General features: G+C 58.0%; 1 protein-coding gene across 2 annotated transcripts; it reads left to right on the forward strand.

The window, feature by feature from the left end:
- The first annotated feature begins 1,135 nt into the window (after positions 1-1,135).
- Positions 1,136-13,451, forward strand: CACNB3 (calcium voltage-gated channel auxiliary subunit beta 3). Of its 2 annotated transcripts, none has more exons than XM_039221084.1 (13): positions 1,136-1,217; positions 8,227-8,349; positions 8,566-8,688; positions 9,137-9,252; positions 9,481-9,545; positions 9,766-9,785; positions 9,984-10,064; positions 10,267-10,325; positions 10,494-10,603; positions 10,902-11,053; positions 11,244-11,339; positions 11,466-11,615; positions 12,073-13,451. In XM_039221084.1, the coding sequence occupies exons 1-13, from the start codon at positions 1,176-1,178 to the stop codon at positions 12,385-12,387; spliced, it is 1,452 nt and encodes a 483-aa protein (XP_039077015.1). In that variant the 5' UTR covers positions 1,136-1,175; the 3' UTR covers positions 12,388-13,451. The 2 variants fall into 2 exon arrangements, with proteins under 2 accessions (XP_039077015.1, XP_039077014.1); XM_039221083.1 differs by lacking the exon at positions 1,136-1,217 and adding an exon at positions 4,331-4,575.
- The last annotated feature ends 456 nt before the right edge of the window (positions 13,452-13,907 follow it).

The following is a 13,907-nucleotide window of genomic DNA, read 5'->3' on the forward strand; positions in this document are numbered from 1 at the left end:
CCAGGGAAGCTGCTGGGCTCAGCAGGGACGCCCCTGGAGACCAACATGGAGGTAGGAGCTGGGTAGGGCTCCAGAGAAGCCAAGTGTCTCAAAGGAATCCTACGGGGGTGAAGATAGAGTGCAGCCTGGAGTCCCATACTGGGGGGGTCGAGGTAGGACCGCAGTTCTCGGAAAGAGGAGAAGGAGTGGGGTCTGTCCTAGGCTTCAGTGGGGGGCTGGCTCTGAGCTGCGCCCCCTCCGCTCCAACCTGGACAGCGCCCCCTGCTGGCAGCGCCGGACTGCCGCCGGTCGACAGACGAGACCCCCGGGCGGGTGCCGCCACCTGGAGGGCGTGTGCGGCCACCCGGCGGGCGAGCCTAGGGGGCGCTGCAGCCGGGCGGGGAGGAGCCGCCTCGCCTAGCCCTGCGCCTTCGCTGGCTGAGTCCAGCGGCGCCGAAACCCAGGAGAGAGGAGAGACCTCAGAGACTCCCGGGCGCACTGCAAACACAGGATCTGGGCCGGGGCCGGGTGCCTGGACGTGGCCTCCCCGGAACCCGGGAGGTGGGGGCGTCTTGCCGCGGGGGCTAGCGAGTCGCACACGAGCATTCCTCGCTTCGATCCTGTCCCCTGCTGAGGTCGGGGTCGACGCCGCCGCCCGGAGGGCCGGCGCCTGGTTTCCTCGCGCGCACGGAGCAGGAGCCGGGAGGGACCAGAACCTTCCGCCTAGAGCTCTGGGGTCCGGGCAGCCCCAGAGCCACTCCCGCCCTTCTGCCTACGGCGGTGGGGGCTCCAGAGTCCCTACCTTTTCTGGGGACCGGGTTGAAGAGGAAGGAGGAGGCGGAGAAGGAAGGCGAAAAGTAGGGATGGAAGGTGGGAGGCACCCAGATAAACCGAGAACAGGGACCGTAGAGAGGAGGAAGAAGAGACGGAAATGGAGAGAGCAGGACTGAAAGGCGACTGGAGAGGGAGAGTGACAGAGGCGGCGAGAAAGGGAGGGAGAGGGAGGGAGAGGGAGGGAAGGAGGAGGAAAGGGGGAGGGAACCCGGAGAGAGGGACACGAGCCGGCAGCGAGCCGGGCGGGCGTGGGGCGAGGCCAGGCGTGCAGGCGGGAGCCAGTGTGCAGAGCGGCGGCCGGGTCCTGCTCCCGCCTCGGAGCCCCTGGCCCGGGGGAGGGGGAAAGACCGCTAGCCCGGTCTATGTCTTTTTCTGACTCCAGTGCAACCTTCCTGCTGAATGAGGTAAACGCGGGGCCCCCCTCCCCAGTGGGTGGGAGGAGAGCCCTACTCCAAGCTAGGAAGAGGGCCCGCATTTGGGGGAGACTGCAGTGATGGGGAGGGAGGGAGGAAGATCGAGGAGGTGAGGCTGAGGGTGGAAGAGGCGGGCAAGAAAGGAGGGAGCAGCCAGAGCTGGCAGCTTCTAAGCACTGGGATTGGGACGGGAGGGGAGGGCTGCCCGGGGAGCCAAAAAAGGAGCTAGATGAAAGAACGGAGATAAGAGGGATCCACCAAACTCCCCTGATGCCCCTCTCTAGGCTCCAGCTAGCAGCTAGAAAACTGGGGGTTTGGGCTTGGTCCAGATCTTAAAGACTGCTGGGGAGAAGGACTTCCAGGGGTACTGGTTCCTGCCTCAGTTTCCTCATTCAATGCAGAGGGCTTAGGATCTACCAGTTTCCTGGTGCACTTATAGGAGACACTAGAATGTATTCCGGAGGCTCCAGAGAACTCTCACTTCCAAAGCTGGTTATTCAGGCTTCTCCCGGAATGTCCAGCTTCCATACCTTGGGTACCAGGCAGCTACCAGCCTAACAGCTCTCTCCTACAAGGGAAGAGAGTAGGAATCCTCTTCTCCAGTCCTCCAATCAGTTGTTTTGTTTGTTTGTTTGTTTGTCTGGTTGGTTGGTTTGTTGGTTTGGTTTTTGCCCTCAGCTCTCCTCTTATGCTCGGCCATAGAAAAGAAAGGGGGTTAGATACTGACAGGCACGTGTCTTGTTTCAGGACAGGAAATTGGCGAGAGAACTGGAGCAGGCAGGTGTGGGTGAGATGAGAAATGCAAGGGGACACTGAGTAGCAACTCAGAGATAAGGAAAAGAGTGAAGCTCTGAAGCTCCTGTAAGGCCCAAGGGATGGGCCCAGGTATGAAAACTTGAACCTGTCTCCTGGGGGTGGTTGGTATGGTAACTCATGCTTCAGAAGCAGACTTGGACACCGCCGTCCCAGATGGGGATGAAGACAACAAGGTGTGTGAGGAAGGAGCGAAGCTGCTGGCAGGTCTGCTGAGTAACTACAATCCCCATGACCCCCTGGTGGCGGAGAGAGTCCCAAAAGGCAAGACAGGGACAGGGATGGGAAGAGAAGCAGATGCCCCAGCAGCTGTCTTCATTGGAATTATCTCCCAGGAGAGAGAGCCTTGAGAGTCTTATTCTTTCACACCTCATGGCTCCTTTCTGCCCTTCTGGAAAAAAACAGAAGGAGCTGAAGAGGCAGAAGATAAAAGACGAGGAGACAAGGAGTTCTGAGGAACTAGAAAGAGGGCACAGATGTGAAAACACAGTGTCTGGGAACTTGCACTACCAAAGAACCCAACGTATAACCAATCCCCAAATGGTGCTGGACTCAGGAGAGCGAACTGTGAAAACCACGGCCTCCCCCAGCGGTGCCTGCCCAGCCCTAAGGCTCCAACAAAGTTGTCTGCCAAATAAACGAGCAGGACTGGGCTGCACCACTCACAGGGGTAGACAAAGACAGGCTAAAAATAGTCTTAAGATGAGGCCCCTTCTCTGCTTCTTTCTCCTCAACGGAACATGAACAATTGACATAAATGGAAAGCCAGTTGGATTGGGTGGACTTCCTTGCTCCCATGCGCAGTGCTTCTCCCATAGATCTCATCAAATTGGGTCAGGTTTGGTTTTTTGACTCCCCTGTAGCTCAGGAAGGTAAAGCAATGAGCAGGTTCCTCATTCACCCTCCTGGGTGTGACAAACAGGGACTGGAGAAGGAATGAGCCCAGAAAGGCTCCAAGCGTAACCCTCTTTCTATCTCACATCCCCCTTGTGGTGGTGATGGGGCTGGTAGGCAATCAAAACTCCGAAGGAATACTGTTGCTCAGGAGACGGAAGAAGGGAAGGAGCTCAATTGGGTGGATCTTTGGGGAAGTTTATTCAAGATAAGGGCTGTTGCTCTGTCTCTAGCCTCACATCTCAGTGCTCCTTGGAAGGAACTGGTACCGAGTGGTACTGTGGCTCCAACCAGGATCCCGGCCACCCCCCGCCCCCCATTCTTTCTCTACGGAGGGAATCTGGCCTTACACTAGTGACTCGGTAGTCTTGCCCTTAATCCTCCCAACCCTAGTGTGGCCAGTATCCTACCTTCTGTTCCAGTCCCGGCAATGCCACTACCTCCATCCTCCGGTTTCTCTCCCCCTCCCTTTAGGCTCACCTAAAACAGCCCCTCCCTCCCCCAGTTCCCAAGGATGCCTTGGCAATGCATGGCACAGTTCTTGGCAAGGAAGTGAGTAAGGGAACCCCCATCCTGGCCAAGCTAGGATGGAATCTAATCGCGCAACAGGTGTGGGGCGGCCGGACCCAAAACCGACCCATTTGCACGGTTTGGGCCACGTGGCTCTTTGCTCCAGGGTCCCAGCACCGAGGGGGCCCGAGCACCTGCTGGGGTAGGGGCTACTTTCATGACATTGGCTTGGGCTCGCCAAACCCATTCCTCCCCAGTACCATTGCAGGGGTTTGCTCTCGGAGTCTCCGGGCCTGCCAGGGCCTAGACACGCGGCCCTCTCACCTGGAGCCCCTCCCCCGTCTGCCACCCGTCCGCCGCCCCCGCCCCGCCTCTCCGATCTCCCCCCGTCTCTCCAATTTCCTGTCTCCCCCTTTCCTCCCTCTGCCTCGATCCCTCCTTTCTCGGTCCCCAGCCTCTCAGCAACCTGCGCCCTCAGCTTTCACGGCTGGGGTCCCATCACCGCTCCCCCTCCCCTCCCCCGCCCCAGCCCTTTGTTTCCCGGCGGAGTATTTCCTGGGTTGCTGAGCGTCTCGATCTCCGCATCTCTCCTCGCCCCGCCTCCTCCCAGCCAGGATCCGCCCCGCCCGCAGTCTCTCCTCCCCTTCCTCCCCGCGGCCCCTGTGCCCCATAGGTGCTTGGGGACCCATCTTCTCCCCGGCTGCGACCGGCCACCCTCTCCCGGCCGTTTCGGGCTGCCCGGGTGGCCGGCGCCCCCCGCCGCCGCCCCCGCCTGCTCCCGGGGAGGGGGTCAGGTGGGCGGGCACTATTGTTGTAGGAGCCGGCGCCAGATTCCTCAGCCGCGCTCGGGGTGGGACCGGCAGGGTTTGGGGGGGTGGGGTGGGGGGAGCGGTGATTTGAGCTCCGAGCAGCTGGTCTTCGCGGCTCGCTCTCTCCTTCGCGCTCTCTCGCTCCGCCGCCGCCGCCGCCCGCCCGCAGGGCTGCGGGGCTCGGTGGCATCTCTCGGGCGCGGCCCGCCGTCCTCGCCCCTGCCTCCGGGCTGCTCCCGCCCCCGGCGCCGCGCGCTCCCCCCAACCCGGACTCCCCCATGTATGACGACTCCTACGTGCCCGGGTTTGAGGACTCGGAGGCGGTGAGTGCCCACGGTGAGGGTGGGGGTGGGGAAGTTGGGGTGACTCCTCTTCTCCCTTGGACCCTTCCCCTGTTCAGGACTTTGAAAAACGCCTCAGTGGAGGGGCAGGGCCAGTAGGGGGGCGCTCCTGGAAAGTGGGGAGATGAATTTTCATTCCCAAGGTTCCCCAGGACTCCAGTCCTAGACCAAGGGGTATCGGGTGAGCGCAAGGCGGGGGTAGTGTGGGGGAAAGGCTCGAGCAGGTGGCCCCGAAGCCCAGGACTAAAGGGTAGAGGGAGGAAAGGCTGGAGACTGAGAGCATAGAGGCTGTAGAGAGGGCACACGCAGTGTCTGGAGTTCCCAAAGGAGGATTGACGGGGTCTGAACACAACAGCTACCGGAGAAGCTGAGGCTTTTGGGGGAGGAGGACAATTCAGACCCATGCTTCAAGTAAAGGACAAATTTAGAGAGCCTGGGATAACATCAGAGAATCAGATACCAGCCTCAAAAGGATCATAAACTTGAGGACCTCCATTATTCCCTTCCGCTGCCCATCCCTGAGCATTGCCTTATTTCCTCACCCTGCTTCTCTCCCAGGCTGGAAACTAGGCACCTGGCACATGGGTGGGCCAGCTGACAGCCCCATCCATTCCACGCCTCCTGCTGGGGCGTCCTCAGAGCAGTGGGCTTCTTGAGCTTTTGCTCAGCATGAAAGGCCTAGAGGTGAGGCCAGAGGGGCTGAGGGCCTGGGGATGGAGAGGAAGCTCTTTGCTCAGAGAACCAGGCAACTGATAAATATTTAATTCTCCTCTTTGCTTTTATCTCCTGACCCACTGAGACAAGTCAGCTCATTAGGCAGTGATTCCCGGAGCTCAGAGAGCAGGGAGAGTGCCTGGAAAGATGGGGCCAAGGGGGGCAGCAGCTTCTCTGTCCCTTCTCTCAAACATCCTGCATAAAGGTCTCCTTAGGGGAGGACCACTAGATGGCTTGGAAGGGGTCCCCGCTGGGTGTGGAGGGCAGAGCACTCTGGTCAAAGTAGTTGAGTTTTCTTCTATCCCTTGCTGCCAAGCCCAGGACACATGAGTTTGAGAGCTCAGAATAGGCAGCTCTCAGTTCTTTTCTGGGACTGGGCTCCTGCTGGGCCCAATTCCCCATTGGGCCTGAGGCTAATTACATTGCAGCTAGAGCAGATGATTTTCAAGGCTCTGGTGGACACCTCTTTCTGACAGTTGAAGGGACAGCTGGTATGGCCCAGGGTGCCAAGGTGAGCTTGAGAATGAACCTCTCTGAGGGACTGGAGGGCCCTAGAAGGTTCTTCCTATCCCTTGCCTGAAGGCAAGGGCTGCTGAAAGGTGAAGACTGACATGTGGATGGTGTTGGGGGCAGCCTGCTACCCTCTTGCTGGCTCCCCACCCCTCTCTGGTTCCTGGATCACCCTCCCCCCCCTTCCCTTTCTCTTGCCTGGCTCCTTGCTCTCCCTGAGGCCCCCTCTGAAGCAGTAGGAGGGAGATCAGGCTCTAAATAAATCCACCGGCTCATCTCCCTCCTCTTCTTCCCCCGTGCCAGGCAAGAGTGGAGCTGCAGCCTGCCCACACACTCACCAGGCAAGGGGGGCACCACCAGGGCACTGTGCCAACTCCTGGCAGCTCCAAAGTACTGAGCCTCTGGCTGTTTTGGCATAACGGGGGTTGGGGGAGGCAAGACCCCAGAGCACCCTTGGCAGGGCAGCCCTGGCCTCCCAAGTGATACCAGAGCATGAAGGATGTGCTCATCCTTGGGTCCTGCTCTGAGGACTTGGGAGTAATGGAGGGGGGTTCCATTGTGAGCACGATTCCTTAAACATTTAGGGGGAGATCCTATAAGTCCCATCCTGAGGTGAGAGGCCAGGTAACCCAGATGGCCCAGGCAGGGACATTAAGATTACTAAATTAGGCTGAAAGCCTGTGGAGCAAAGGTCAGAATCCTCTTCCTGCACAGGCCTGGACATCTAGAAGGCATCTGCTATCATCCCGCCTTGCCTCATGCCTCCTTTCCCATTGGTCCCTGTTCACATTAGATGGCGATCCCCTGTGTCTAAGACCCCTGAAAGGAGGTCCCCCACTCTATTGACAGCACAAAGGTTCTTCCTGAGCTCAGCCGCTCTTTCTCCTGCTGCCAAGCCAGCCTTATTTTGTTCTCAAGAGAGATGAGGAACAGCAGGCAGACTCTACTCCTCTGTAAAATGAAAGACTTTTTCCCCTCTGTGGTATCTTCATGCTTTCCATCTACTGCAGACACTGTGTTTGCTTAGGCTCAAGGCTCAGGGCTGATATTAAGCTGACCAGCCCTCTTGCCGATGGTGGGGCTGGGGCAGAGGGGAGGGCGGTATGTGAGTTTGTCTTCCCCATTGAGAGTCTGGCTTCTGCTGCCTTCTGTAAGTGCTCATGCACAGTGAACTTGAAGGAATGTTCCTCAGCCTGAGAATATTCTAAAACCTACACACACACACACACACACACACACACACACACACACACTCCTACATGGACCCCTTAGCCAGACTCCTACCTTATTTCTGTCACCTGCTCTTCAGAATTAATGGAAGTACCACTTCAAGCCTCTGATCATAAAGAGTGGAAACTGAGGGAGAAAATAAAAGATCCCCTTTCCTCTAGTCTGACAGAAAAACCCAGACATCTTGACTTCTTTCCTCCTGTCCTAAGGTCCAGCTTCCCTTACTCATTTGTGTATCTCCCTCTTGGTGAGCTCTACAACCGTCTAAATGTACCCCCTGCCCAAAGACCGTTTCTATTCACGGGACTCAGAGACTCTCCTGGCTCAGGTTACCAGAGACCCTGTCCCTACATCCCCAGGGTCCTCGGCTGGGTTGCCTGGCACTGACAGGGCCTTCCTCTGGGGCTGATATCCCCTTGGGGAAGGGCTGGGGAGGTGTAGGCCAGATGGTAGGTGTGGGGGAGCCTCACTGGGGCCCAGGGAGACAGCTTTGTGTTGCCTTCTCAGTCTGTGTCTTGTTTGCTGCCCACACCTGGCCAGTTGCCCCAGCAGGTGTGAGAGGAAAGAAAGTGGGGGTGGGGAGCATGGAGAGGAAGTGACTTCCAGGAGTTGGCAGCACTGTGTCCTCCTCTTCACCCTGGAAGGGTAGGCACTGGGGGAGAGGAGATCTAAGGGGGTAGATGGCTCTATCCTGACACTCAGGAGAGAGTGCCATGCCAACCAGCGTCTCTTGACTGTTCCCAGCTGACTGTACTCCTGCCACGCATTTTAAAGGGATAAGGTCCAGGCTGCTTTGCAGGCTGATGTGAACGAGAGGGCTGGGTCTCCTAGATTCAGAATCATCTCCAATATATCATCTTCAGTACATCTCCCTTCACTCTGCCCCAGAGGCCAGGGTAGAGAAGAGGGAAGGGAGGAAGGAGGAAACTGCAGACTCTATTCAAAGCTGCAGTATTAATAGGCTGGGGGTGGGGAGGGGCCCAGATCTTTGTACGTATGGATTGGGCTGGCTTTCCTGCAGCCCCAGAGGCCCTGGGGCCCTTCTTGGGGACATGAGAGGGACCACTGGAGTCCAGCCACCCTACACGGACATGGACAGGCTGGGGTTAGGGAGGCACTGCTGTAGGGTTTAGAGGATGCCTGTAGTGCCCAGCGGTCACAGCCTCTCCCCCATGCCAGGGTTCAGCCGACTCCTATACCAGCCGCCCATCTCTGGACTCAGACGTCTCCCTGGAGGAGGACCGGGAGAGTGCCCGGCGGGAAGTGGAAAGCCAGGCTCAGCAGCAGCTTGAAAGGGCCAAGGTATCAACTTGGGCTGGCAAGCCAGGCTGGGCTGGGTGGAAACTTGTGCTGGGTCCTAAGTCCCCAGGGGTCAGTGGGCAGGATGCTCGTGAGTGTGAAAGAGCGTGTGTGTCAGGGGCGTCCTTTTGGGGCCTCCACCTTCTACTGATGGGGCATTGAAACTAGAAGGGGTACTGTGAGACTCCCCTTATTTGCACTGATGGCCAAATTCCCTAGCACAAACCTGTGGCATTTGCTGTGAGGACCAATGTCAGCTACTGTGGCGTACTGGATGAGGAGTGCCCAGTCCAGGGCTCTGGAGTCAACTTTGAGGCCAAAGATTTTCTGCACATTAAAGAGGTGACCAACCCCCACCCCCAAAGAGGAGCCACCTAATCTCCCTGCTCTTGCCCTAGCTCCCATGCCTCTTACTCCAGTCTTAGTCTATAAACAGATCCCCCAGACTCCTCAGCTCTGATCCAGAACACACACCCATACGCCCCTCATATCTGAAACCCAGTCCCCAGGGCCTCCATCCTTCTGAGACCTGGCTTGGGCCTCAGTCTCCATGTTTGTAAAGTGAGCAGTTAGATGACTTGCCTCTTAGGTTACCCGTGACATCAGTGATGCCTTGCACTGAAATCTTGGGTGGCTCAAACCTGGCTGCCCTTCCCTCTGGCACCTTGTCCTGCCCTCCTCCTTTTGTGCTGCCTTCCTCAGACCGCTCCCTGAAAGCCTCCCTGGCTCCTTCACAATGAAGAGCCAGGACTGAGGCCTGGGCGCCTCCTCTCACCACCCCTTCCCCTAGAAGTACAGCAATGACTGGTGGATCGGGAGGCTAGTGAAAGAGGGTGGGGACATTGCCTTCATCCCCAGCCCCCAGCGCCTGGAAAGCATCCGGCTCAAGCAGGAGCAGAAGGCCAGGTGAGAGCAGGGTTTGTGACTCAATAAACGTACCCCCCCAAACACTGCACTTTACCCGTAGTACACATAACACCGCACAAATATGGAAGCCAACATACTCAAATACACATGTTGCCCACATGCACCTCCCTCACTAGCTAAGATGTAAGGAAATGTATACAATGATTCAATAATGTGTAGAACATGCATAACACACAGAAGCTAATTGACCTCCCTTTCTGCTCTCAGGAGATCTGGGAACCCCTCCGGCCTGAGTGACATTGGCAACCGACGCTCCCCTCCGCCATCTCTAGGTAGCCTCCCCTCAACCCACCCATCTTGGGTAGGTGGGTAACTAAGACACAGGGGGAAAGGGAGCTTGTTCCCAGGTGAGCTGCGTGGGAGGGGGTTGGTGGAGGGACCAAAAGAGCTCAGAGAAACCCAGTGTCTCCCCTGGGGAAGGGAATAAATACCATGCCCTCAGGGCTTTTCCCCCTTCACCAACTTCAATCTTTTATTTCCTTTTCCAAAAAGCCAAGCAGAAGCAAAAGCAGGTGAGTCAAGGAAGGGACATGGGCTGGGGGGGCTCATGGCTTATGGCTGTGGGGACAGATTTCTGGGCAGTCATTATTGGAAGGGCAAGAGAACAGAGAGGGGAGGGAGCCCAGAACTTCTGGATCTGCCCTGCACCACTCAGGCGTAGGGCAGGCGACAGGGCCATGGCTTTGTGTGACCTTGGCTCAATTCTGCAGGCAGAGCATGTTCCCCCATATGATGTGGTGCCCTCCATGCGGCCCGTGGTGTTGGTGGGACCCTCTCTGAAAGGTTATGAGGTGAGAGAAGGTCCCTGACCCCAAAGAGTTGCCTCTACCCAGCCTGCTTTGGGAAGACCACAGGGACAGTGGGAGGGGTGTTCTACCCCCACCAGGTCTGTGTGTGGAGGGAACGGGCTCCAGGGCCATGCCTTGGGATGCTGCCTCTCTCCAAGAAGGCCCCAGTCAATCCCATGCCTTTCCCCTCACCCCTGCCACCCAGGTCACAGACATGATGCAGAAGGCTCTGTTCGACTTCCTCAAACATAGGTTTGATGGCAGGTAAGTTTCTCTGGCCTCAGGGGGCATGAGAACCAGGGAGAAGATCATTATCACCTTCCAGATGCCTGTGGCAAGGTCTTTTCTAAAGAAAGTTAGTGGGAGCTGGGTAAGGAGAAGCCCAAGGCTTGAAATTTAGGGGTGGGCTGTGATTCTCCACCACCACCCCAGGATCTCCATCACCCGAGTCACAGCTGACCTCTCACTGGCAAAGCGATCTGTGCTCAACAATCCTGGCAAGAGGACCATCATTGAGCGTTCCTCTGCCCGCTCCAGCATTGGTGAGAAGTCCCGGTCTCCCGCTTCTGCACCCACTCAAGCCTTCGTGAGACCCTTCTTCCTACCTCTCCCTTCCCTGGCACCTTGCAGTCTTGCCAGCTTCTCCACCTGCCCCAGGACTGGCAAGAACGGCCCCAGTTTCCCCGGTTCCCTGTTTCACTGCTTGCCTGCACCTTGATGAACATCCTCTCCCTCCAATCCCTTCCCACCCACCACGTGGGAGCACCTATGGCCCCACAGGACTAAGAAGTAGGTAGAGCCCTGCAGTGAGCGTCTTGGCTCACTTGCCCCCTTCCACAGCGGAAGTACAGAGTGAGATCGAGCGCATATTCGAGCTGGCGAAGTCCCTGCAGCTGGTAGTGCTGGATGCTGACACCATCAACCACCCGGCACAGCTGGCCAAGACCTCCTTGGCCCCCATCATCGTTTTTGTCAAAGTGTCGTCACCAAAGGTATATCAACAGCGATGGGAGAGGCCCTCCCAGAACATGCTACCACTCTGCCTGGTTCCTGCCCGAGGGATCCTGAGTTCCCTTTTCCTGCTGCCCACTTGTGAATCATCCTCACCTGCTCCTGATGCTGTAGCACAAGTCGGGGACGTGCCCGGTTCTCTCTAGGCCCAGCTCTGCCCTTCCTCCTCAGGTCCTCCAGCGTCTCATCCGCTCCCGGGGGAAGTCACAGATGAAGCACCTGACTGTACAGATGATGGCATATGACAAGCTGGTTCAGTGCCCACCGGTGAGTGCCTGGGTCAGCTACTCCTGTGCCCACTCTAGCTTTTCCAGAGCAGGGAGAGTGAGGGAGATAGGTGGGGGGCTGCTACCAAGAGGCAGCCAACATTCCCCCTTCCCCTTTCTTCCCCAGGAGTCATTTGATGTGATTCTGGATGAGAACCAGCTGGAGGATGCGTGTGAGCACCTGGCTGAGTACCTAGAGGTTTACTGGAGGGCCACCCACCACCCAGCCCCTGGCCCTGGACTTTTGGGCCCTCCCAGTGCCATCCCCGGACTTCAGGTACCCATTTGCAGTGGGCACAGATGCTCAGGCTGAACCAGCCAAAGTACTGCCCGCTCCTGGCCCAGGCGATTGTCCTTGGCCTCCAGCTTGAAGGCCAAAAGATCAGAGAACTCAGCTGTGCTCTGCAGAGCCAGGGCAGATGGGTGAAGGAACTTCCTGATGAGAGAGGGAATAAATCAGTGAGACGGGTAATCAGAGGTTACTTTTCTGGGTTCAAAAGAAACACTCTGTTTATCGTAGTGTGTCTTGAAAGCAGAGCCTGAATTTTGCAGGGGTCCAAAGATGCTGTGTTCCACGTCTCAAGCGGAAGGTGCCTCTCCCTCCCTCCTTGCACCATTTCCTGTATCCAGGAACTGAGAGTTGAGGGGGAAGAATGGCCCCCACCCGCTAGAGGTGGGAGGGAGGCCAAGGCAAGGTCTGCCCTGCCTACTTAGAGCTGTCATGTTGCCCCCAGAACCAGCAGCTGCTGGGGGAGCGTGGTGAGGAGCACTCTCCGCTGGAGCGGGACAGCTTGATGCCCTCAGACGAGGCCAGCGAGAGCTCCCGCCAAGCCTGGACAGGGTCTTCGCAGCGTAGCTCCCGCCACCTGGAGGAGGACTATGCAGACGCCTACCAGGACCTGTACCAGCCTCACCGCCAACACACCTCGGGGCTGCCTAGTGCTAATGGGCACGACCCCCAAGACCGGCTCCTAGCCCAGGACTCGGAGCACAACCACAATGACCGGAACTGGCAGCGCAACCGGCCCTGGCCCAAGGACAGCTACTGACAGCCTCCCACCGCTCTGCCCCGGCAGGCACAGGCACAGCTGGCTGGGGCGCCCGCTCCAGGCAGGTTGGAGTTAGACTGGCGTTCGGCTGGCACTAGGCTCAGCCCCCACAACCCCCTGCCCAGCTCCAGCTCCATGGCTGCCTGTGGTCCCGAGGTTCTGGGAGAAGCAGGGAGCCCCCTTACCTCCTGGGCACAGTGACCCCCATAGGCTCCCATTCCAGGTACTAGCTGTGTGTGCTGCACCCCTGGCACCTTCCTCTCCTGCACAAGAAGCTGCCCCACCGGCAGTGCCCTCAGGCCAGGATGCCCTCAGCAGGGGCCTTCCCACCAGACTCAGGGAAGGGATGCCCCCTCAGAGTGACAAGAGGGTGGGTGTGGGCAGCATCGTGTGAGGAAGAAACGAGGCCCCTGAGCAGGCACACGTCCTAACAGTCAAGGCACTCAGAGGTTGTGCTTTGGGGTCTGAGGTCCTCCACTCACCTCACTGCCACACGTTAGAAGTGAGACAATCAAAGCCCAACAGGGTGGCACTCCCGTCCACAGCTGGAGTGGGGCATCCACACACAAGGCTGGAGCAGCAGGCAGGCTAGGCCGGGGCCAGAGGCCTCACAGCCGAAGCTCCTGAAGGGAAGGGTTCTCCTCTCCTGTCGGGAAAGCTTCTCAATGTGTGACAGGACCAGAGACCGAGAACGTGGTCAACCCGAATGGCAGACAGGAGCCAACCTGGACTAGGGGGTTGGGAAGGGAGAGTGTGTATAGCAGAGGACATACGGAACAGCTACAGGGGCCTCCTTGCCCCCTCACTTTTTGCTCTTGCATCCTGTCATTTCTGTTCTTGGCCCTCATGCCTCCTGGGGAACAGGGCCCCAACTTTATTCGCTGATTCATAGCTGCTGCTTGTTACGTTAGGGTTAGGTGGGGAGAGATAAGACAGAGCGGCCAGCCCCCAGCGGCCCTGTCTACCCGACTGCCCTTGCCTTATGGCTCTAGCGTGTGACCTACAGAGCATGTTCCACAAGACCCCCACCTCACTGTCATCTCTAATAAACACCATGCACAGTCCTTCAGGCTCCTGTTGTGTGTCCGCCGGCTCAGGTGGTCAGGGTGCTCACTGCGCAGTCCAAGTCTAGAGGAGATGAAGTATCCTGGCCTCCTTTCCTCTCACAAAGGACCCACTGAGCGGGAAGGGAACGAGGACAGACCTGCGGGAGGGACCATACTCCCAGGCAGTACCTCGTGCCCAGGGACCGGGAGGAAAACATTCAGCAGCACACAAGGGACCTGTTCTGGGAGGTGAGGAAGAAAAGGCTTAGTCACAGCCTCACACTGTCCCTGCCTCGGGTCAAAAAGACCCAAGAGTCCCTGTAAGTTGAACTCCATGCACTTGGGCCAGCCCTGCAGCCCTCTCCCCACAGCCGCCCGAGCTCATCACTCTTTAATGCCCCTAGTTCCCGTCTCCACGCCCCTGGGGAGTGGTGGGCTCAGCCGTTAGGGAGCCACAAAAAAAGGTGCTGAAGA

The sequence above is a fragment of the Hyaena hyaena genome, unplaced genomic scaffold (assembly GCF_003009895.1).
Source record: "Hyaena hyaena isolate Hyena2069 unplaced genomic scaffold, ASM300989v1 scaffold_936, whole genome shotgun sequence".
NCBI lineage: Eukaryota > Metazoa > Chordata > Mammalia > Carnivora > Hyaenidae > Hyaena > Hyaena hyaena.